Source organism: Schistocerca gregaria, chromosome 8 (genome assembly GCF_023897955.1).
Source record: "Schistocerca gregaria isolate iqSchGreg1 chromosome 8, iqSchGreg1.2, whole genome shotgun sequence".
Taxonomy (NCBI): Eukaryota; Metazoa; Arthropoda; class Insecta; order Orthoptera; family Acrididae; genus Schistocerca; species Schistocerca gregaria.
The window spans coordinates 409,763,534-409,786,926 of NC_064927.1; the positions used below are offsets into that span (position 1 = coordinate 409,763,534).

The 23,393-nt window shown below is 40.5% G+C and overlaps 1 protein-coding gene across 2 annotated transcripts in view; it reads left to right on the plus strand.

Annotated features, from left to right (window-relative positions):
- Positions 1-6,122: 6,122 nt before the first annotated feature.
- LOC126284579 (integrator complex subunit 10) overlaps positions 6,123-23,393 on the plus strand; it is a 106,850-nt gene continuing 89,579 nt past the window's right edge. The window contains exons 1-4 of one of the 2 annotated variants that reach the window (XM_049983600.1): positions 6,123-6,496; positions 10,545-10,612; positions 10,686-10,813; positions 13,554-13,669. In XM_049983600.1, coding sequence (XP_049839557.1) covers positions 6,347-6,496; positions 10,545-10,612; positions 10,686-10,813; positions 13,554-13,669 — 462 coding nt within the window. In that variant the 5' untranslated portion in view covers positions 6,123-6,346. Of the gene's footprint in view, positions 6,497-8,444; positions 8,594-10,544; positions 10,613-10,685; positions 10,814-13,553; positions 13,670-23,393 lie in introns of those variants that run through there. The other variant, XM_049983601.1, reaches the window with a different exon arrangement.

Here is a 23,393-nt window from a genome sequence, read left to right on the forward strand (position 1 = left end):
AAATTTCCCTTCAAGTGTTGTAGGTTTTATTTACATCATGTATTCGGCTTTTTAATAGATCAAGTGCCATAATTGTATTTGCGTTATCTGGTGAAACTGCATAAATATTGACCATGAATACTTGCAGACCTATCTCACACACAGTCCGCAGAGTTACTTAATAAAAATTAGCATGTGACAAATATGTATTTAAACAAAAAATTCTAATATATTGTTCGATGTATACTTTACAAAAAAGCGTTTTGCTACTATTGTAGTGTCTGACAGTTTTAGTCCATTTCTTTATCAAACATTACAAACACTTGACAACATACAAATAACTTTCACTTACTAATCAACTTGATTCTACCCAAAACACTTTTTTTTGTTCAAATTGCAGGCACATTGCAACCTTTTTCATTATTAAATATTAAATACCGATATGTATAGAAACTCACTTCGTGAATGTAGTAGAAGGCATATATTTTATATCTACTATTCAAAATCCATTTCTGGCACATATTAACTACATTTCTAATGTGAGAAGGTTAAAATATTTATGAATCAAACCTCACACACTATTTATTAGTTCCACAATGCTTCTTTCCTTGCAAAGTTTGAGTACCTCCTACCACTCATGTCATGCAAGTCACGTTGCTGCTTCACTGCTTCAATCACTCTTTCATCATATATTTTTGTTGTTGTTGTGGTCTTTAGTTCAGAGATTAGATTGATGCAGCTTCCCATGCAACTCTATTCTGTGCAAGCCTTTTCATCTCTGAATAACTGCTGCAACCTGCATCCTTCTGAATGTGCTTAGTATATTCATCCCTTGGTCTCCCTCTCCGACTTCTACACTTCACACTTCCCTTCAGTTCTAAATTGGTGATACCTTGATGCCTCAAAACGTGTCCTACTGACCGATCCCTTCTTCTAGTCAAGTTGTGCCAGAAATTCCTCTTCTCCCCAATTCTATTCAGTACCTCCTCATTAGTTACGTGATCTACCCATCTAATATTCAGCATTCTTCTATAGCACCATATGTCGAAATCTTTTATTCTCTTCTTGTCTATACTGTGTATCTTCTGTGTTTCACTTCGATACATGGCTACAATCCATACAAATACTTTCAGAAAAGGTTTCCTAACACTTAAATCTATAATCGATGTTAACAAATTTATCGTCTTCAGGAACACTTTGCTTGCCATAGCCAATCTACATTTTATATCCTCTATCATCATTAGTTACTTTGATACCCAAATACCAAAACTTATTTACTGGTTTAAGCGTCTCATTTACTAATATAATTCCCCCAGCATCACCTGATTCGATTAGAATACATCCCATTATTCTCATTTTGCTTTTGTTGATGTTCATTTTATATTCCCGTTTCAAGACACTGGCCATTCTGTTGAGCTGCACTTCCAGGTCCTTTACTGTCTCTTGACAAAATTACAATGTCATTGGCAAACCTTTTGTTTCTTCTCCATCAATTTTAATTCTTACTCCAAATTTTTCTTTTCTTTCCTTTACTGCTTGTTCAATATACAGACTGAATAACATCATGGATAGGCTATGACCCTGTCTCACTCCCTTCTCAACCACTGCTTCCCTTCCATGCCCTTTGACTCTGATAACTTCCATCTGGTTTCTGTACAAATTGTAAATAGCCTTTTGCTCCCTGTATTTTACACCTGCCACTTTCAGAATTTGAAAGAGAGTATTCCAGTCAACATTGTCAAAAGCTTTCTCTAAGTCTACAAATGCTAGAAACGTAGGTTTTCCTTTCCTTAATCTATCCCCTAAGATAAGTCACAGGCTCAGTATTGTCTCTCGTCTTCCGACATTTCTACAGAATCCAAAGTGATCTTCCCTAAGGTCGGCTTCTACCACTTTTCCCATTTGTTTGTGAGGAATTCGTGTTAGAATTTTGCTAACATGACTCATTAATTGATAGTGCGGTAATTTCCACACCTGTCAACCCCTGCTTTCTTTGGGACCGGAATTTTTATACCATTCTTGAAGTCTGAAGGTATTTCTACACTCTCATACATCTTGCTTACCAGATGGTAGAGTTTTGTCATTGCTGGCCCTCCCAAGGCTATCAGTAGTTCTAATTGAATGTTGTCTACTCTCGGGGCCTTGTTTCGACTTATGTCATTCAGTGCTCTTTCAAATTATTCGCACAGGATCATATCTCCCGTTTCATCTTCATATATGTCCTCTTCCATTTAAATAATATTGCCCTTAAGTACATTGCCCTAGTAAAGACCCTCTATGTATTCACTCCTCCCACCTTTCTAGTTTCCCTTCTTTGCTTAGGACTGGTCTTTCATCTGAGATCTTGATATTCATACAAATGGTGGTCTTCCCTTCAAAGGTCTTTTTAATTTTCCTATGGGCAGTATCTATCTTACCCCAAGTGATATATGCTTCTAAATCCTTACATCTGTCCTCTAGTCATCCATGTTTAGCCATTTTGCACTTCCTGTCGATCACATTTTTGTAACGTTTGTATTTCTTTTCGCCTGCTTTAGCCATGCAGGGTTGCCATGCGGTCTGATGCGCCTTGCCATAGTCTGCGCGGCTCCTCCCAATGGAGGTTCGAGTCCCCCTCGGACATGGGTGTGTGTGAGGTCATTAGCGTAAGTTAGTTTAAGTTGGATTAAATAGTCTGTAAGCTTAGGGGCCGATGACCTCAGCAGTTTGGTCCCATAAGACCCTACCAGAAATTTCCAATCTTGCATGCTTTATTTACTGCATTTTTATATTTTTTGCTTTCATCACTTAAATTCAATATCTCTTGTATTAGAAAAGGATTTACCTACTTGATCTTCTGCTGCTTTCACTACTTCATCTCTCAAAGCTACTCATTCTTCTTTTAATGTATTTCTTTCCCCTGTTCTTGTCAATCTTTCCTTAATGCTCTCCCTGAAACTATGTACCACCTCTGGCTCTTTCATTTTATACAGATCCCACCTCCTTAAATTCCTACCTTTTTGCAGTTTCTTCAGTTTTTATCTACAGTTCATAACTAATGAATTGTGGTCAGAGTCCACATCTGCTCCCAGAAATGTCTTACAATTTAAAACCTGGTTCCTAAATCTCTGTCTTACCATTATATAATGTATATGAAACCTTCCAATGTCTCCAGGTCTCTTCCACTTATAGAGCCATCTTTCATGATTCTTAAACCAAGTGTTAACTATGATTAAGTTACACTCTGTACAAAATTCTACCACTTGGCTTCCTCTTTCGTTCCTTTACCCCCAGTCCATATTCACCTACAACTTTTCCTTCTCTTCCCTTTCCTACTATCAAATTTCAGTCCCCGATGACTATTAATTTTTCGTCTCCCTTAATTATGTGAATATTTTCTTTTATCACATCATACATTTCTTCAATCTCTTCATCATCTGTGGCATATATACTTGTACTACTGTGGTATTCTTGTGGTATGCGTGTTGGCTGCTGGCCGTTGTGGCCAAGCGGTTCTAGGTGTCTCAATCTGGAAGCTTGCTGCTGCTACAGTTGCAAGTTTTAATCCTGCCTTGGGCATGGATGTGTGTGATGTCCTTAGATTAGTTAGGTTTAAGTAGCTCTAAGTCTAGGGTACTGATGACCTCAGATGTTAAGTCCCATAGTGCCTAGAGCCATTTAAACCATTTTCTATGTTGGCTACAATAATGTGTTCATTGTGCTGTTCATAGTAGCTTGTCCATGTTCATGTTTTTTATTCATTATTAAACCTACCTCTGGATTAACATTATTTGACTTTGTATTTATAACCCTGTATTCACCTATCCAAAAAACGTTTTTCTCCTGCCAGCAAACTTCATTAATTCCCACTATATCTAACTTTAACCTATCCATTTCCCTTTTTAAATTTTCTAACCTACCTGCCCAATTAAGGAATCTGACATTCCATGCTCCAATCGGTAGAATGCCACTTCCCTTTCTCCTGATAATGACATCCTCCTGAGTAGTCTCAGCCTGAAGATCCGAATGGGGGACTATTTTACCTCCAAAATATTTTACACCCAGAGGACGCCATCATCATTTAACCATACAGTAAAGATGCATGCCCTCAGGGAAAATTACAGGTGTAGTTTCCTCTTGCATACTGCCGTTCACAGAACCAGCACAGCAAGGCTGTTTTGGTTAATGTTACAAGACCAGATCAATCATTCATCCAGAGTGTTGCCCCTGCAACTATTGAATTGGCTGCTGCCCCTCTTCAGGAACCACACGTTAGCCTAGCCTCTCAACAGATTCCCCTCCAATATGGTTGCACCTACAATATTCTATCGGTATAACTGAGGCACCCAAGCCTCCCCACCAACAGCAATGACAATATTCACGGGGGAGGGGGGGGGGGGGTCATATGTATAAATTTTAATAAAAGAGATAACGAAAATAAACAATTAACGACAAATAACAAAAATAACGAATAACAAAGACAGAATGAAACTGATATTATCGCTAAAAAGCAAGATGGAACGAAGTATGTAGGATGAGCACACAGCTGTGTATTGAGAGGAAAAGACCTTTGTGGTCACAGGATCAACAACAGATGATGATGTCAGCTGTCAAAACTTTCTTCTTGAGAAACCCTGACGATGCCATGACGTGACATGATGTGACTTGATATGAGGTGTAGATGCTGCCATTTGAAATGCATTGCAAAATGTTTTGTTATAACTTGACGTGACCTAATGAGGTAGTCTGTACGAATTGACCTTGAAATATTCAGACATTACAACACTGGCAAAATTGCTTTTGCAATGTTATTTATAATCCGTCTTGATTGCAAAAGTGTTTATTCACGTAACATTGTTTATTCACATAAGAAACAGTGTATAACCAGTGATTGCGGTATCCCTTCAGACATTATGTCTGTTTTTGCAAAAATTGCATCAATATGGATGTGGTTTCACTAGCTAATCTCAGTGCAAATAAGGCATTATAGAAAGCCAGATACAAGATACAAAGAAAACCTTAAAATCTTGAAGGGAAAGGTATTGAGGGAGCTATGTCTATTGCACAAAAATTTGGACTGGACTTGCAATTAAACATAACCTTAAACAACCCAACTTTTCATTGGGGCTGGTGGCGGCTCGCAACAGTGTCCCCTTTAGTAATTTCTGATGCAAATATATGCAACAAATGCAAAAATCGGTGCTTTAACTTTGTAAAATGCATATTCCTCTTTCTTTAGCGTCTAGAATGTGTGAAATTCCTTTCCTGATGACATTTTTCGGATTCATACTCTTTTTAGTGTTGATTCGCATTTTGGTATTTCTTCTCTAATATCCCTGCAAGCTGCAAACAGTGTGAGTCAGATAAATGCCATTTTCTTATATATGTTGACGCCAGCGACGACGTATATGAGCCACGCCAGCTGTATGTGCACTTCGCGCGTAAAAACAGTAAAAAATCACCTTGCAAGCGAATGGTTCCCGCAAAAATACAGTGGGGAACAGGAATACCAGTTGATATCACGTGATTTCAATTGACTTGAAGTGACGTGATGTGAAAGACAGTCACTAACCTCAATACTGATAGTATTGAGCTCATTGCAGGCAATTTGAATATACTCCGCCGTGTAGATACCTTGACGTGGCGTAGTGGTGACAAGTGTGAATTGGGGCCTTACGGAGAGACAAAAGCATAAAATCCCCACTATAACATGAAGATCTCGGCGAAAATAGATTGGCTTGCAACGTTACCAGACGACACCACTGTCAAAAATAATTTCCCGAGAAACTTGACGTGACGTGATGTGACGTGACGGTTTCTTAACGACCTATGTGAACTACGTCATTTGAAATGAGTTGTGAAACGATTTGACGTGCGGTGGCGGCCATTGTGAATTGGCCTAGAGTCTAATGTTGTCTTCGCGATCTCTTATAGGAATAATATCCGTCGTCATTAAATTCTTTTAGCCTGTGGCGAAAGGAAAACAAATAATAAAAAGTAGGACTATGAAGACACAAATACATGGAATTCACTTTTATAGCAAAGAGTGAACGCTACGACACTAGGTTAACTACTAATGTTAATAGGCGACACCAACGTCCACTGATTAACATCAACAAAAAAATTTCATTTCTGTGTAACTTTGACGTTGTCGTCCCATTTCGCTCCATAGCAATCCCTTGACAGCATGTGTGAGCATATTGCTGACTGTTTTAAGTTCTATCACAGTCTAGACTGTGGTTCCATACCACAGTCTTGTCACGTATGCTTCGATCTTCAATATCAAATGTGGCATCAGTTATCTCTGAAAGTTTTGTCATAGATATTATGTGAGTAAGTTTGTAAATAGAAAACACATGTGGGTGTGTTTATTCGTTTAAAAACAAACATGCCGACAATGGTATTAGTGCCAGAAACGCTTTCGGATGAAGAATATCTGGTTGAGAGAGCCAAAGAATCGTTGAGTTTTAATCGATATGAAGCGAAGTCATGGATGATAACGGCAAAAACATTATTCCCAGACAATTTTGGTGTTCAGGTAACAGTTAAATTTAATAGTTTGCAGTTTAATTCATTTGCACTTAACATTTCTTCACAGTCAACCGTTGTTGGAGAAACAATTGTACTTATACATGTAGATGCTATTCTTAGCACGAAGTGCTACCCGCTCTTGCTCGCTACTAAATTAAACGCACTAAGACTTTCTCTTGTATAAATAAGAGAAGATAGAGAAAAATAATGACCCATTTCAACATGAAACACACATTTTATGACAGCAAAGTGACAATCTTGTGTTTTCCATGGCTTCGTCAGTGTACAGACTAGCTGATCTTAATTTTAAATATGCTGATTATAGGATGGGAATACCGATGTTAGTTGTGGTACAATACGTCGGCTTTTACGTGTGACTTCATGAAGATAGCGTACAGGCTAATGAGTAACGGATGATGTGTATTTGTCTTAGTAGATAAGAAACTCACAATCTATTGAGATAGAATTTGATGCAACATGCGAAATTTTTTGGACGAGACTTAGTATCATGATTGGATATAAAATTGTAATTCGATCCTTCTGTTAACCGCCAGACTCCCTTTTGATACAACCGCAAACTTTCAAGGAAACCTAAGTTCGCTAGTATGCAAGTTCCCCTGTCATACTCTAATTATCAGAAGAGACTTAAGTTGTCCAATAAACAAATGGGATAATCACAGCTTTGTTAATGTTGGGTGAGAGAAGACATACTTTGAAACATTACAGAACGCCTTCTCTGCCTAGAACAGATGGTCACTGTCAAGGAGTGGGACAATCTTTACTAACAGTGTGTTGATGAACTTGTGGATAGCATGCCACGACGAATACAGAGATGCGTCAATTGCAAGAGGACGTAGTATTGGGTATTAGAGGTACTAGTGTGTACAGCAATCTGGGCCACCACCTCTGAAGGCCTCACTATATGGTGGTACAACATGCAATGTGTGGCTTTCATGAACAATAAAAAGGGTGGAAATGATGTTTATGTTGATGTCTATTCCAATTTTCTGCACAGTTACCGGAACTCTTGGAACCGAGGTAATGCAAAACGGTTTTTTGGTTTGTGTGTATATACTTGTAAATTTTCCCCAAAAGTCTCACTGCTATCAATTTCAAGTTTCAACCAGCTATATGTACCTAGTATCAGTTAAGCATCACTGCTTTTCATGAGTGCTCCAAACTCTTTCACTTTGTTGTGAATACTTCATCAATTTAGCATTACGATTTAAATACTCTCACCTGTGGGAGGCATTTCTTTCGATCATACACTGAAGCGTATGGGTTTCTGCGGCTATAATTATCTGGATTGGATAGAGAGTTGCGTAATCTAAAAAGCCCTTGTGTGCACCCCACATACAGTCAGCTATCTGAATAGCAGCTTCTGATGTGTAGTGTTTACCTGACCTATTTAGGGTGATCCTACAGTTCTCAACCATATGGCACAAGTTCAGGAAGTGGCAGCCAAGCTTGTCAGAGAACCTTTGAAATATCTGGTTTAGCCCTTTCACTCAACACAGAACCAAAGGGCCACAACCAGTTCTGGGGACAATGCTGCAAATTGTGAGCTTCATTGAAACTCCACGCGCAAGGCTGATCTTCTCAATTCATTTCTATAATGTTATCATCCTTGATGACTGAAAATTCCGCAAACTTTCTCGTACCTCTAAAAACTCTATACAGATAAATTGTTTCCTTAGCAGCTCCTGTTGCAGGTACCATCTGCTACACCTGCAGATATGGAAACCTTTGCCTGTCATTGGCTGACTCAAGAGAGAGATCTGCCTGCATGAGTAACAAGGACACCAGATAATGTCTGACCAGTTTTGTTGCACCTTTTAAAGTCTGCATCATTGTAACGATTGAATATGCCACTGCACAAGTCAGGCTAATAGATTATACCTGGCTCACATGTACCTGCTGTGTTCCAGAGTACTAGTTTTACTCTCACCATGCATTGAGTGCATTGAGTTGATGCTGAGTCAAGCATCAGGAACATCAGTGCTCCAACTACTTAGTAAAAAGTTGATTGGATGGCCCAGTGTCTTTTAATGTGGAAACCTGCTTTTGAAGAAGCAAACATGTTTCAACATTTTCATTACTTCAGGTATTTGGCTTATGAAATACAAATACTGAAATTTTGTGTAGCTATCTTTGATTGAACACAACCAATTTTTTTTCCCTTCTTTTTAAAAAAAAGTCGTGAAAGTTCTGCAGACATTCATTGACATCAATTAATTTGGCTTTGTTGTCTTCTTTCTCTGATGAAATGACAAGTGATATATTTTTGTGTAAATATGTGACTCGCAAAATTCCCTTTTCAAGGGAACATGTATGCCTAATATAATTTCTAGCATTTATGAGGGTTGACTGAAAAGTAATGCCTCCACCTTTGTAACTCTTCAACAGTTGGCAGCATTGATATGCGTTAGGTACTGGCTTGTTCCGTAGCCTCTTCTCTACAGCTCCCGTTGGCAAGAAACCTTAGTGTTGAATGGTTGTGTTGTTACAGTGTAAAGTATGGAACCCTGTGCAGACGGTCAGTCAGTGTGATTTAAGCAACATGCAGTCATTGAATTCTTGTGAGCATAAGGTGTCACACAAAAGGAAATTCATCAAAGAATGAAAGCAGTTTATGGTGATTGTGGTGTTGTGAGTACTGTGTGTCACTGAGCGAGTCAGTTTAAAGATGTTTAGGCAGTAATATCTGACCTGCGTGACAAAGAAAGAGTTGGATGTCCTCTGACAGCAACCACCAAGTTTCACAAGCAAAATGTTGACAGATTGATTCAGGAGAAATTGCAAGCAGTTGGCATTTCACAAGAACGTGTTGGTCACATTATTGCTTTGTTTGACTATTGGAAGATCTGTGCAAGATGGGTACCCTGGATGCTGACTCCTGAAATGAAAGCACACAGACTTGAAATTTGTCAGGAAATCCTCTTGCATTACCAGAATGAAGGTGACTCCTTTCCATACAGTCCAGATTTAGCACTGTCCGACTTCCATCTGTTCCCGATGATGGAAGACGATCTGCGGGGACATCATTATGCTTCTGATGAAGACGTTGAGAGAACTGTGAGACTGTGGTTGCGGAAACAGAGTGTTGACTTCTTCTGTGATGGCTTCAGAAAACTTGTTCATTGTTGGCAGAAATGTATCCAATTGGCTGGAGATTATGTGGAAAAGTGAATATTGGTAATTAAAGATCACATTCTAAGGATTATTTCTGCATTTGATTTATTAAAATATTTGCATCCAAACCCAATTAACGAAGGTAGAGGCATTACTGTTTATTCACCCCTCATATTTGGCATGGTCTTTATCTCAATGTTAATACGATAATACTAGCCGGGGTGGCCGGAGGTAGTGGTCATGTGTGTTTGAGATATGCTAACATGTGTGACTGTGTGTATGTTTCTCTTCTGTGAAGAAGGCTTTGGCCAAAAATTTATATGAGAGTCTTTTCATCAGCTCATAGTGTCCGATCTATAGTGAGCAGCAGTCCATCCTTTTCTAATATTGAGATAGTTAAGTGTATATTGTGCTCTAGTTTAGCTGTTGCTTTAGTGACTTACTTGGCTGCTAGGAATACTACATACATGGCTTGTCACATTTGTTGTGACATTGTCTATTTATGTTTCTACATATGATTGACAACTTTGTCCTAAGAAGTGCCATTTGAAGATATTTTTAATCACAATGAACATTTGCCATGAAACTGGAATGAAAGGAGTAACCATTTTACCAGTATTCCCCAAACACCATCTGAAAATACATTTTTGCACAGTGTTAAGTGAAGGTGCTACAGACTGCACAAATTCCGGTGTAAGGGGGTGAATCATAACACATTGATACCTCACCAAAATATGGGAAGAAACAACATGGACAATTTATGAATTGATGTTGCTGGAATCCTTAGAAGGAGTCTGTTGATCTATCATGTATTTATTGTTCTCTATTGCGCGGCATTAGAAGTTTTTTTTTTTTTTTCATTTTTACTGTTCGTATTAACATTTAATTTTGATTAAAATTAATTTTCTTTTTTATGTCTGCAGTTTGAAGCGTACCAGATTGAAAAGTCAGCGAGGAGTGTAAAAGAAGCAGCAAAATGCATAAGCCAGATGTGAGTGTCATTATTGCAGTCTTACAATTATGAAACACATGTTGGCGTTAGTCTAATTGAGCTGTTCTTTCAGTTTTCAGAAGTTTCAAGATGAAGCTGAGCTATGGCTCGAAGTTGAAGCAATTACATCGGCATTGCGAAGTGACAGTGGTGATCCAAATATGGTTTTTCTGCGAGATATGTTCAGCCATATTCCTACAGGTATGAGGCTTGTAAATGAAAAAGAAGTACTGTTTTGAAATAAACATCAGAACAAGAAAACTCTAGATGAACTGTCAGAATGCTTTCTGAATGGATTTTGATACAATGGAAGAAACCCTGACATCCGCTCTGTCTGCCCTGGCAGCATACTTCCGTAAATGGAGGCTTAGGCCTAATGCCACAAAGACAGAAGTAACTTGCTTCCACCTCAATAACAGAGAAGCTGACAAAGCTGTGGAAGTATACCTTGACAACACATGCCTCAACAACAACAGGGAGCCAAGGTACCTAGGGGTCACGTTAGACAGAACCTTGTTGTTTAAATCACGCCTTCACGCCTTACAAAAGCAGCTGCTAAGGTGAGAATAAGAAACAACCTCATCCATAAACTATGCAGAACCACCTGGGGATCAACGGCAACAACTCCGAGGATGTCTGTGCTGAGCCTGGTATACTCTGCAGGGGAGTACTGTGCATCAGTATGGTTAAACAGTAGTCATGTGAACAAAATCAATGTCAAACTTAAGAACACCGTGCGCATTATTTCAGAAACCATTAGGTCTACACCTAGCATATGGCTACCTGTCCTGAGTTGTATACCTCCCCCAAAAATATGATGAGAAGGAATCTTGGTCAGGAAATACAACAAGATTGAAGCAAACCCTGAACTGCCGGTACACATCGATATACCTGATCGGAGTATCAAGAGGCTTCATTCAAGACATCCTCCTCTTGCCCTTGACGGCCTCACTGGGACTGACATCAACTCTTGGAGAAGAGAATGGCTCCAAAATGCCCCAACAACTTGCCACCTAATGCCTGTATTACTGAAGCAGTTCCTGGGTTTGAACAGCCCCGCAACATCTGGTTAACTCTGAACCACCTAAGTACTGGGCATGGAAGATATGCTGACCCACTCTTCAAATAGGGACTGCTGTCTTCGCCAGCATGTGACTGCTGCATGCCTAAGCAGACCATCCAACACATCAGAGATGAATGCAGTGCCACAGCGTTCAGTGGGGACTTTGAAGAAATCCTCATGGCATTCCAAAAATCCATTGAATATATACAAGGACTAGATGTTTGTCTGTGAATATATGTAATGTTATGTAATGTAGAATAACGTGATCCAATACTGAAATGTACTTAAATGCCATACGCTAAATAAAATAAATATCCATAAACATCACAGGTATGGAATTAGAGGGAGTGTTCTACACTGGCTTACTTCATACATGTACAACAGGAAACAGACAGTGGTTGTCTTTAGAAATGTAGCAAATTATTCTTCCAAACGGAAGGCAATAGCCCAAGGCGTCTCTCAAGGTTCTACCCTTGGACCTGTTTTGTTTTTATTCTACATTAATTACTTATCAATCAATCTGTTTTATTTGCAGATGACACATCTGTATTAATTGAGGAGCATGAGCCAGAAACTATCCCTACCTACATCAAGAATACAATATATCCTTTAGAAACACGGTTTCATCTCAGTGGATTAACCCTGAACATCCCAAAAACTCATGTGATCCAGATCAGAACAAAACAATAAACACCCCAGGAAATCAAAATAAACCACAAAATCTAGAAGAAGTGGATTCCACGAAATTTTTAAGATTAAACCTAGACAAGAATTTAAATTGGAACGAATATGTGAAATATCTAGTAAACAAACTATGTAGTTTTGCATTTGCAATGCAAATATTAGCTAATACCACTGTCATGGACACAGGAATAATTACCTACCATAGCTGCTTCCAGTTAGTTATAAGATATGGTATTGTATTCGAGCAACTTAATGTGCATACTGAAATTACAGAAAAGAATTATTAGAAACGTGTGCTGTGCATCCAAGAAATCATGTCACCCATTATTTAACAGTAGCCTCACTATATAGTTATGACATACTAATTTTTTTGTGTAGCAGTTTAGAATTATGCAAGTAGAACTTGTTTGATCACACTTACAATATAAGAAATGAAGAAAATTTGATGCTCCCTGCTCATCGTTTAAAGTTGTATGCTCAGACTCTCCAGTACATGGGAATGAAAATTTACAACAAGCTAAAAGCCAAGAACATTCTAAGCTTGAACCTAGATTCACTAAAAAGTAAGTTATATGATACTCTGCTTCAGTGATGCTATTACACAGCTGAAGAGTTCATGAACAATGAACTGAATCCAGAATGAGATTTTCACTCTGCAGCAGAGTGTGCGCTGATATGAAAGGTAGGAGATGAGGTACTGGCAGAAGTAAAGCTGTGAGGATGGGGCGTGAGTCATGCTTGAGTAGCTCAGTTGGTAGATCACTCGCCCTTGAGTCTCGGTCCGGCACACAGTTTTAATCTGCCAGGAAGTTTCAATGAACTGAATATTTGAGCAGGATGTAGTTTATCAGTTATCTTTTTATGTGAATATGTAAATCTAGCTTCTCACAAAAGAAGTTACATTAATAATTAAACACTGCTTATTAACTTTATATCAGAGATATTGTAGTAACCATATTTTGATATGTCTCCTGTACTCTCATCAAATGGTTAGTTTATGTATGTTATGAGATGAGTAAGTCACAATTCACCTATGCTAGGGATTTTAAGATTTATTTTAGAGCATGTTACGTCAAATTTCTTTGTGATTATAGTGCAACAGTATGAGTCTTATCATTTAATACACCATAGGTTAAATACTGGCCATTTAAAACATCTTCTTTATCAGTACTAAATTTTCTTTATAACTTCCAGACGTGCAGCATGAGTTGCTGTTGCAGACTGCAAGTCGCAGTGAAGACACAATGGAACATTGCCGACTACTATTGCTTCTCTTGCGCCAGTTTCCAGCTACAATTCCGCAGCATGGGGTCTGTATCAAATAAAGATATTTCGGAGCAAAAAATAGACTGAATGTGAATGAAACTGTTAATAACTCTCCCCTCTGTTTTGTCCTTTTACTTTAACACTAATTTGTATAAGAAGCAAAGTGAAAATTTCTCATCCTGCCACACAGAATCATACAGAAATCAGTGAAATATTGTTATATAACAATGTGGGATGAGACAGAAGTGGAGATACAAACTAAACTTAAGTACTGGGGGAAGAATTCATGAAAATGGGTCTTAAAGTAATCAGAACAAGACTTGCTTTGGTGCTGAGTAGGAACACTATAGCAGTCACCTAAGCCTTTGAGATAAGGAATAAACATGAGAGACAAGTTTCAGCACTTAGTGCTGTTTTGTCAAATAACATCACATACCAAGAGATTCGATACAAGAGTATGAAAAGCTTCCAAATTCTATGATGCAGTTTTTCAGATACTTTAGGATTAAACATTTGTACAAGATTCTAAGATCAGCATATGCAAAACATATCTTTTACCTGTACTAATTCATGAACTAAAAGAGGCAGCAGTAATAGGACTGAATTAAAACAATAAACAGGCAACAGAAATAAAGTTTTTCTTTTCTTCTCTGTTGAATACAAAAAAGGGGATAAAGTAAGAAAGTAACAATGCAACAGCATCCACTATGGATAAAATTCACAGAAATGAGGAAATCGGACAACAGTTAGGATTAGAAATAAGCCTGCTGAAGGCCCTTGAATTGAAGAAATTGCAGCACTGTTGGCATACCTGCGTTTACATCTACATAGATACTCCACAAGTCACCATACAGCATGTGGTGGAGGGTACTCTGTACCACTAATTGTTATTTCCTTTCCTGTTCCACATCCAAATAGAATGTGGGAAAAACAACTGTCTTTATGCCTCTGTATGAGCCCTAATTTCTTGTATCTTATCTTCATGGTCCTTACGTGCAATGTATGTTGGCAGCAGTAGAATCGTTCGACAGTCAGCTTCAAATGCCAGTTCTCTAAACTTCCTCAATAGTGTTTCTCAAAAAGAATGTTACCTTCCCTCCAGGGTTTCCCATTTGAATTCCCAAAGCATCTCTGTAACACTTAAGTGTTGTTCAAACCTACTGGTAACAAATCTAGTTGCTGGTCTCTGAATTTCTTCGATGTCTTTCTTCAATCCGACCTGGTATGGATCCCAAACATTCTAGCAGTACTCAAGAATAGGTTGCACCTACATCCTATATGTAGTCTCCTTTAATGATGGACCACACTTTCCAAAATTCTCTCCCACTGCGGTTCTGGGGTTACAATAGACCTGAGGTATACCTGCCTGTTGTAAGAGGTGACTAAAAGGTGTCTCATACTTTTCAGTCCCATAAGTTCAAGTCCCATTTTATGGTTTGACCTGCCACATTCCAGATTCTACAGAAGTGCAAGCCATATGGGAAAGGATGCCTTATGTGTTGTATGAGTTATCCATAGTGCCCTTAGATTCGATCTCTTGAACCTCTAGTCACGGCTTTGCATCTCCACCTACAATTCAACTATTTGGACGAGGACACTTTTGTAATCTTCTTCCATTGTCTCCTGTCCTCTTTCTCCCCCATGACAGTAATGGATTTCTCTGCGCCCGATATCCTCCACGGTAGCCAGTCCGTTGTGTTCGGGCCGTCATGCACCCATTTGGTGGTAGCTCCCTGACAACACAGGGATTGCACTGCTGATGCCTGATCAGTAAACTCCCCGCCTCTGCCAAGGAGTAGATGCCTGTCTTCCTGGGGCATCAGGACTACCAGCAACAGCCATCATGCCAGGTGGCCTTTCCTGTGGCTGCGTGGTGCCCGTAGGGAGAGGCCCTGATGGGAGTGGGTGGCATCAAGGCGGATGACCCACAATGAAGCGGACTAAGTCATCTCTTGTTGGTGATGTTATGGCACCAGCAGTCTCTGAGAAGGGCAAGATCGAGGACAATGCTGACAGATATGACCCTAAATTGTTTCCCTTCCTTGCTACAGCTTGGGAGGAACATAAGGCTACAGAAAAAAGAGAAATATTTGCCTTGGTGTTTAGTTTGTAACAGAATGGACGGGGTCTCCTTTCTACCTATGTAGCATAAATTTTTTGGTGAACATCTTGAGAATAAGTTTGGAGAAGTGACAGCGCTGTCCAAGATGATAAGCAGTGCAGTCCTTGATTCAGACAACATCCTCAGCCTGATCCCAGATGTTACTCGCTTGTGACCGGCTGGGTGATATTCCTGTTTCTGACACACCCCATAAAAGCCTCAACATGGTCCAGGGGATTATTTTCCATTGCATACTCCTCTTGCAGTCCAACAATGAGCTCTGCGCCAATCTAGAACGGCAGGGTATTCATTTCATCTGGGACATTGACAGTGAACTCAAAGACAACAGGGTTGCTACCAGTGCCTTCATCTTGGCCTTTGAGGGTGATTCATTGCCTGAAAAGGTCAAGGTGATGGTTTACCACTGTGACATTAAACCATACATCACTCCTCCTATGCAGTGCTTTAACTGCTGGAAATTCGGGCACATCTTCCCTCTGCCCTTCCAACGCCACGTGTCAAGATTGCAGACATCCACTGCATCCAGATACTCCCTGTGTGCCTCCTCCCACTTGTATCAACTGCAGAGAGCAGCACTCCTCCTGCTTGCCAGACTGCACAGTACTACAAAAGGAGTGGAAAATCGTGGAGTACAAGACCCTGGACCGGTTGACTTACCAAGAGGCTAAACGTAAATTTGAACGATTATGCCTCTTTCGGTTGACATCCACATACTCTGCAGCTACATTACCATCACCATCACAAGTACCAGTCGTACTACACTCTGTGCCACAAACTTTGGGCACTCCGAGACTCCAGAATACATCTGCCCCCCTTGTTGGTAGGGGGAAAATCTCCTTCTGTTGCTTCCAAAGTACCTACTTTGGGAGCAAGACCCCCCAATGCAGGGGCATCGGTCCCCTCCCCCAAGCCGGAGAAGCAGCAGCCTCCTCCGGCTCCTCTCGTCCGGAAGGTCCCTTGGGACCCTCTCTCCCAAGGTCACCACTAATGCCACAGCAGACACTTGCCATTGGCTAAATGAGCCAAAAGCTGCTGGACGAAGAGCTTCACGGTTCTCCTCCATGCCTGAAGCTACTTCAGAGAAGTCTTCCCAGCAAGCCTCTAAAGAGAAGCGAGAGGGCGAGCAAACAAAGGAGTCTGCTAAGAAAAAGGACCCTCCGGTGGCCCCACCACTGCCACTCACTATCAATGCTGCACCTGTGGATGAGGTGGATATCTCAGCATCCCCTGAAGACCTGGATCTCACTAATGCCTCATACACAATAGGGATGGATACAAATACACAATTGGTGGCAGCAGGTGACCCTGAGGCATAACCTGCCTCCTTGCATGCTTCATGCCTTCCCATCCACACGATAACATCATCCTCCAGTGGAATTGCTCTGGTTTTTTCCACCACCTGGGTGAGCTACAGCAGCTGTTAAACTTTACACCTGCTTTCTGCATTGCCCTCCAGGAAACCTGGTTCTTGGCAATGTGGACCCCTGCCCTTTGCGGCTATAGGGATATTACAAGTTCCATAGCAACTATAATAGAGTGTCAGGTGGAGTTTGTGTCTATGTCCTGAACTCAGTATGCAGTGAACTTGTGCCCCTTCAAACCCCTCTTGAAGCTGTGGTTGTTAGGATAAGGATGGCACAGGAAATAACTGTCTGCAACATATATCTTCCTCCAGATGGTGCAGTACCTCTGAATGCATTGGCTGCACTGATCCATCAGCTCCCTAAACCTTTCCTACTTTTGGGAGATTTTATCGCCCATAACCCTTCGTGGGGTAGCACTGTGCTTACTGGCCGAGGTAGAGATGTCAAAACTTTCTTTTCTCAACTCGATCGCTGCCTCTTAAATACTAGGGCCCCCACATTTCAGTGTGGCTCATGGCGCTTACTCGGCCATTGATTTAACCCTCTGCAGCCCAGGACATCTGTCCACTGGAGAGCCCATGATCACTTGTGTGGTAGTGACCATGACCACTTTCCCATGTTCCTGTCACTCCCTCAGCGCCATCCCCCTGGATATCTACCAAGATGGGCTTTTAGCAAGGCAGACTGGGAAGCTTTTACCTCTGGTATCACCGTTGAATCTCCCCCACATGGTACCATCAATGTGATAGTTGAGCAGGTCACTAGAACGATCATTTCGGCAGCGGAAAACACGATCCCTTCTTCCTTAGGGTGGCCCCGGTGAAAGTCAGTACCTTGGTGTTCGCCGGAAATCACTGAGGCCATTAAAGAGCATTGGTGAGCTCTACAGCGACATAAGTGGCACCCTTCCCTAGAGCACCTAATAGCTTTTAAAGAGCTCCATGCTCGCATTCGCCAGCTTATAAAAAGACAGAAACAGGCATTTTGGGAGAGGTACGTCTCGATCATTGGGTGCCGTACATGACCTTCCCAAGTCTGGACGATCAGATGTGCTTGTGGGTACCAGGTGTTCGAGTCTCGGTCGGGCACACAGTTTTAATCTGCCAGGAAGTTTCAATAAGAAATATACATATTGAGAGGCCAATGTCAAAATACCCAGACTTGTGAAAAGAGGTTCGTGAACTCCCACCAGTAATTGCCTGAACCGCCCATTTCTGAGCCAAAAATATCTTTCTAGAATGGGAAGAGTTACCCCAAAACATAATACCATACGACATAAGTGAATGAAAATAAGCAAAGTAGACTAATTTACGTGTCGAAATATCACTCACTTTTGATACCGTTCGAATAGTGAAAATGGCAGTATTAAGTCTTTGAACAAGATCCTGAATGTGGGCTTTCCACTACAGCTTACTATCTATCTGAACATCTAGGAATTTGAACTGTTCAGTTTCACTAATCATATGCCCATTATGTGAGATTAAAATGTCAGGTTTTGTTGAATTGTGTGCTAGGAAGTGTAAAAACTGAGTCTTACTGTGATTTAATGTTAGTTTATTTTCTACAAGCCATGAACTGAGGTTATGTACTGCTCTACTTGAAACTGAGTCAATGTTGCACACAATCCTTTACTACCAAGCTAGTGCCACCAGCAAACAGAAATATTTTAGAGTTACCCATAATACTAGAGGGCATATCATTTATATAAATAAGGAACAGGAGCGACCCCAACACTGATCCCTGAGGCACCGCCCACTTGACAGTACCCCACTCAGATCCCACATCACAGCCGTTATCAACATTGTGAATAATGACCTTTTGCTGCCTGTTGCTAAAGTAAGAGGTGAACCAATTGTGAGCTACTCCCCTTATTCCATAATGGTCCAACTTCTGGAGCAATATTGTGTGATCAACACAGTCAAATGCCTTTGTTAAATTAAAAAATATGCCAAGCGTTCGAAACTTTTTTTTTTGCCCATCTAGTACCTCCCAGAGAAAAGAGAATATAGCATTTCCAGTTGTCAAACGACTTCTAAAGCCGAACTGTACATTTGACAGCAAATCATGTGATATAAAATGATCAATTAACCTTGCATACACAGTCTTTTTGATAACTTTTGCAAACACTGATGACATAGAAATAGGTCTAAAATTATCTACATTATCCCTCTCTCCCTTATTATAAAGCGGCTTTACTACTGAGTACTTTAATCACTCAGGAAACTGACCATTCCTAAAGGAAAAGTTACAAATATGGCTAAATAAAGGGCTAACATGTGCTGCACAGTACTTTAATATTCTACTAGACACTCCATCATAACCATGAGAGTCCTTAGTCTTCAGTGATTTGAATATTGTCTCAATCTCCCTCTTGTCTGTATCACAGAGGAGTATTTCAGACGTCAATCTCAGAAAGGCATTTGCTAAGAAATTTATATGATTTCCTGTAGATACTAAATTTTTATTTAATTCACCAGCAATGCTCAGAAAATGATTGTTAAATACTGTACATATATCTGATTTATCAGTAACAGAAATATTATTACTGCAAACTGACTTTATATCGTCAACCTTGTGCTGCTGACCAGACACTTCCTTCACAACTGACCATATGGCTTTAATTTCATCCTGTGAATTAGCTATTCTATTTGCATACCACATACTTTTTGCCTTGCTAATAACATTTCTAAGCACCTTACAATACTGTTTCTAATGGGCTACTGTAGCTTGATTGTGACTACTTCTAACATTTTGATATAATTCCCTCTTTGTTCTACATAATATCCTTATCCCACTAGTCAGCCAACCGGGCTGTCCATTACTGCTAATACCCCATTTAGAATGTTCTAATGGAAAGCAACTCTCAAAGAGCATGAGAAATGTGTTATGGAAAGCATTGTATTTATCATCTATATTATCGGCACTATAAACATCTTGCCACTCTTGTTCCTTGACAAGATTTGAAAAACTCTCTATTGCTGTTGGATTAACTTTCCTACGTAGTTTGTAATTAAATACGGCATTGGTTAGAGTATAAAAACCTTTTAGTGTTAAAATTTGTGCATCATGGTCTGAAAGGCCATTCACCCTTTTACTAACGGAATGCCCATCTAGTAAAGAAGAATGAATAAAAATATTGTCTGCGACTGTGCTACTGTTCCCCTGCACCCTAGTTGGAAAAGACACAGTTTGCATCAGATCATATGAATTTAGGAGATCTACCAACGTCCTTTTTCTTGCACAATCATGTACAAAATTAATATTGAAGTCACCACATAGAACAACTTTCTGGTACTTCCTACAAAGTGAATCAAGAACCCTCTCTAGCTTAAGCAAAAATGCTCTGAAGTTGGAGTTACGGGACCTATAAACAACAGCAATTAGAAGTTTAGTTTCAGTAAATTCAACTAATGCTGCACAACTTTCAAATATCTGTTCAGTGCAGTGTCGTGATACATCTGTGGTCTCAAATGAAATACTGTTTTTTGCGTACAGAGCCACTCCCCCACCCCGCAAGGGACTCCTTGAGAAACAGCCAGCTAATCTGTAGCCTGGTAAAGGAAGCATCTGAATTATCAAATTATTTAAGTGGTGCTCAGATATACCAATAATTTCAGAGTTAGCATCTATTAGCAGTTCACTAACTTTATCTCTAATACCTCTTATATTTTGATGAAATATGCTAATTCCTTCTCTACTTGGAAACATTACATCCTCTGGAGGTGAGCCCTTAGTTAGAGACACTGCCTTTAAGCAGGTATACCTATCAGCTGACTTCAGTCTAAAGAAAGGTGCAGCTGTAACACCAACTACTATAGGAATTTTTCCATGAGTGATACCACTACCACTACCCAGTCACCTATAAGCTTAGCCAGCCTCCCCTTCCCATACCTATTGAGGTGCAGGCCATGCCTAGTGAAACCTTATCTACTGATAGACGCAACTGGCACCACTGAGATGTGATCCATGCCCTCCACCATCAGTGCCCTCCCCAGCCCCACATTGACACGCCTAACAGCCGCATTAAGATGAGGCTGATCATGACGCTGAAACAGTTGCACAAAATGCACATTAGTACCACCAGTTTGAGTAGCTATCTTAACCAAGTCACCACTGACATCATATTCCCCGTCCCTATCGAGACTGTTCCCTGCTCCACCCACTATCACTACCTGATCCTCTTTCGTAAAATTCTTACGTAACTCCCCTATGCTTTCAGTCACCTGAGCCAACCCTGCACTAGACTTCACAATGCTGGTGACCTGGTACTCACTCCCCAACACTTCCTGCAACTGCTGGCCCACACCTCTACCGTGGAAACTACCTAGCAGCATAACCTTCTTTCTGCTAGACTTTGCAACTAACCTAGGCCTCCTAATTGCTGAGGACTGCTGCAAGTTACCTACATCTATGGCTACATGAGGCTCCTATCCACTCAACTCTTGACAGTTGGTCGTATCTATTGCATGTATGCAAAATAAAACTGTCTGAGTACCTCCTCTTCCTAGCTACCTTCTTGCCAACTGCCAGTTCCCATTCTGCACCACCCTTCACCCTCCTCAATCTATCTAGTTCCTCCTTTGCACATTGTAACTCTACATCTACATCTACATCCATACTCGCAAGCCACCTGACGGTGTGTGGCGGAGGGTACCCTGAATACCTCTAACGGTTCTCCCTTCTATTCCAGTCTCGTATTGTTCGTGGAAAGAAGGGTTGTCGGTATGCTTCTGTGTGGGCTCTAATCTCTCTGATTTTATCCTCATGGTCTCTTCGCGAGATATACGTAGGAGGGAGCAATATACTGCTTGACTCTTCATTGAAGGTATGTTCTCGAAACTTTAACAAAAGCCCGTACCGAGCTACTGAGCGTCTCTCCTGCAGTCTTCCACTGGAGTTTATCTATCATCTCCGTAACGCTTTCGCGATTACTAAATGATCCTGTAACGAAGCGCACTGCTCTCCATTGGGTCTTCTGTATCTCTTCTATCAACCCTATCTGGTGCGTATCCCACACTGCTGAGCAGTATTCAAGCAGTGGGCGAACAAGCGTACTGTAACCTACTTCCTTTGTTTTCGGATTGCATTTCCTTAGGATTCTTCCAGTGAATCTCAGTCTGGCATCTGCTTTACCGATGATCAACTTTATATGATCATTCCATTTTAAATCACTCCTAATGCGTACTCCCAGATAATTTATGGAATTAACTGCTTCCAGTTGCTGACCTGCTATTTTGTAGCTAAATGATAAGGGATCTATCTTTCTATGTATTCGCAGCACATTACACTTGTCTACATTGAGATTCAATTGCCATTCCCTGCACCATGCGTCAATTTGCTGCAGATCCTCCTGCATTTTAGTACAATTTTCCATTGTTGCAACCTCTCGATACATCACAGCATCATCTACAAAAAGCCTCAGTGAACTTTCGATGTCATCCACGAGGTCATTTATGTATATTGTGAATAGCAACGGTCCTATGACACTCCCCTGCGGCACACCTGAAATCACTCTTACTTCGGAAGACTTCTCTCCATTGAGAATGACATGCTGCGTTCTGTTATCTAGGAACTCCTCAATCCAATCACACAATTGGTCTGATAGTCCGTATGCTCTTACTTTGTTCATTAAACGACTGTGGGGAACTGTGTCAAACGCCTTGCGGAAGTCAAGAAACACGGCATCTACCTGTGAACCCGTATCTATGGCCCTCTGAGTCTCGTGGATGAATAGCGCGAGCTGGGTTTCACACGGCCGTCTTTTTCGAAACCCATGCTGATTCCTACAGAGTAGATTTCTAGTCTCCAGAAAGGACATTATACTCGAACATAATACGTGTTCCAAAATTCTACAACTGATCGTCGTTTAGAGATATAGGTCTATAGTTCTGCACATCTGTTCGACGTCCCTTCTTGAAAACTGGGATGACCTGTGCCCTTTTCCAATCCTTTGGAACGCTTCGCTCTTCTAGAGACCTACAGTACACCGCTGCAAGAAGGGGAGCAAGTTCCTTTGCGTACTCTGTCTAAAATCGAACTGGTATCCCATCAGGTCCAGCGGCCTTTCCTCTTTTGAGTGATTTTAATTGTTTCTCTATCCCTCTGTCGTCGATTTCGATATCTACCATTTTTTCAACTGTGCGACAATCTAGAGAAGGAACTACAGTGCAGCCTTCCTCTGTGAAACAGCTTTGAAAGAAGACATTTAGTATTTGGGCCTTTAGTCTGTCATCCTCTGTTTCAGTACCATTTTGGTCACAGAGTGTCTGGACATTTTGTTTT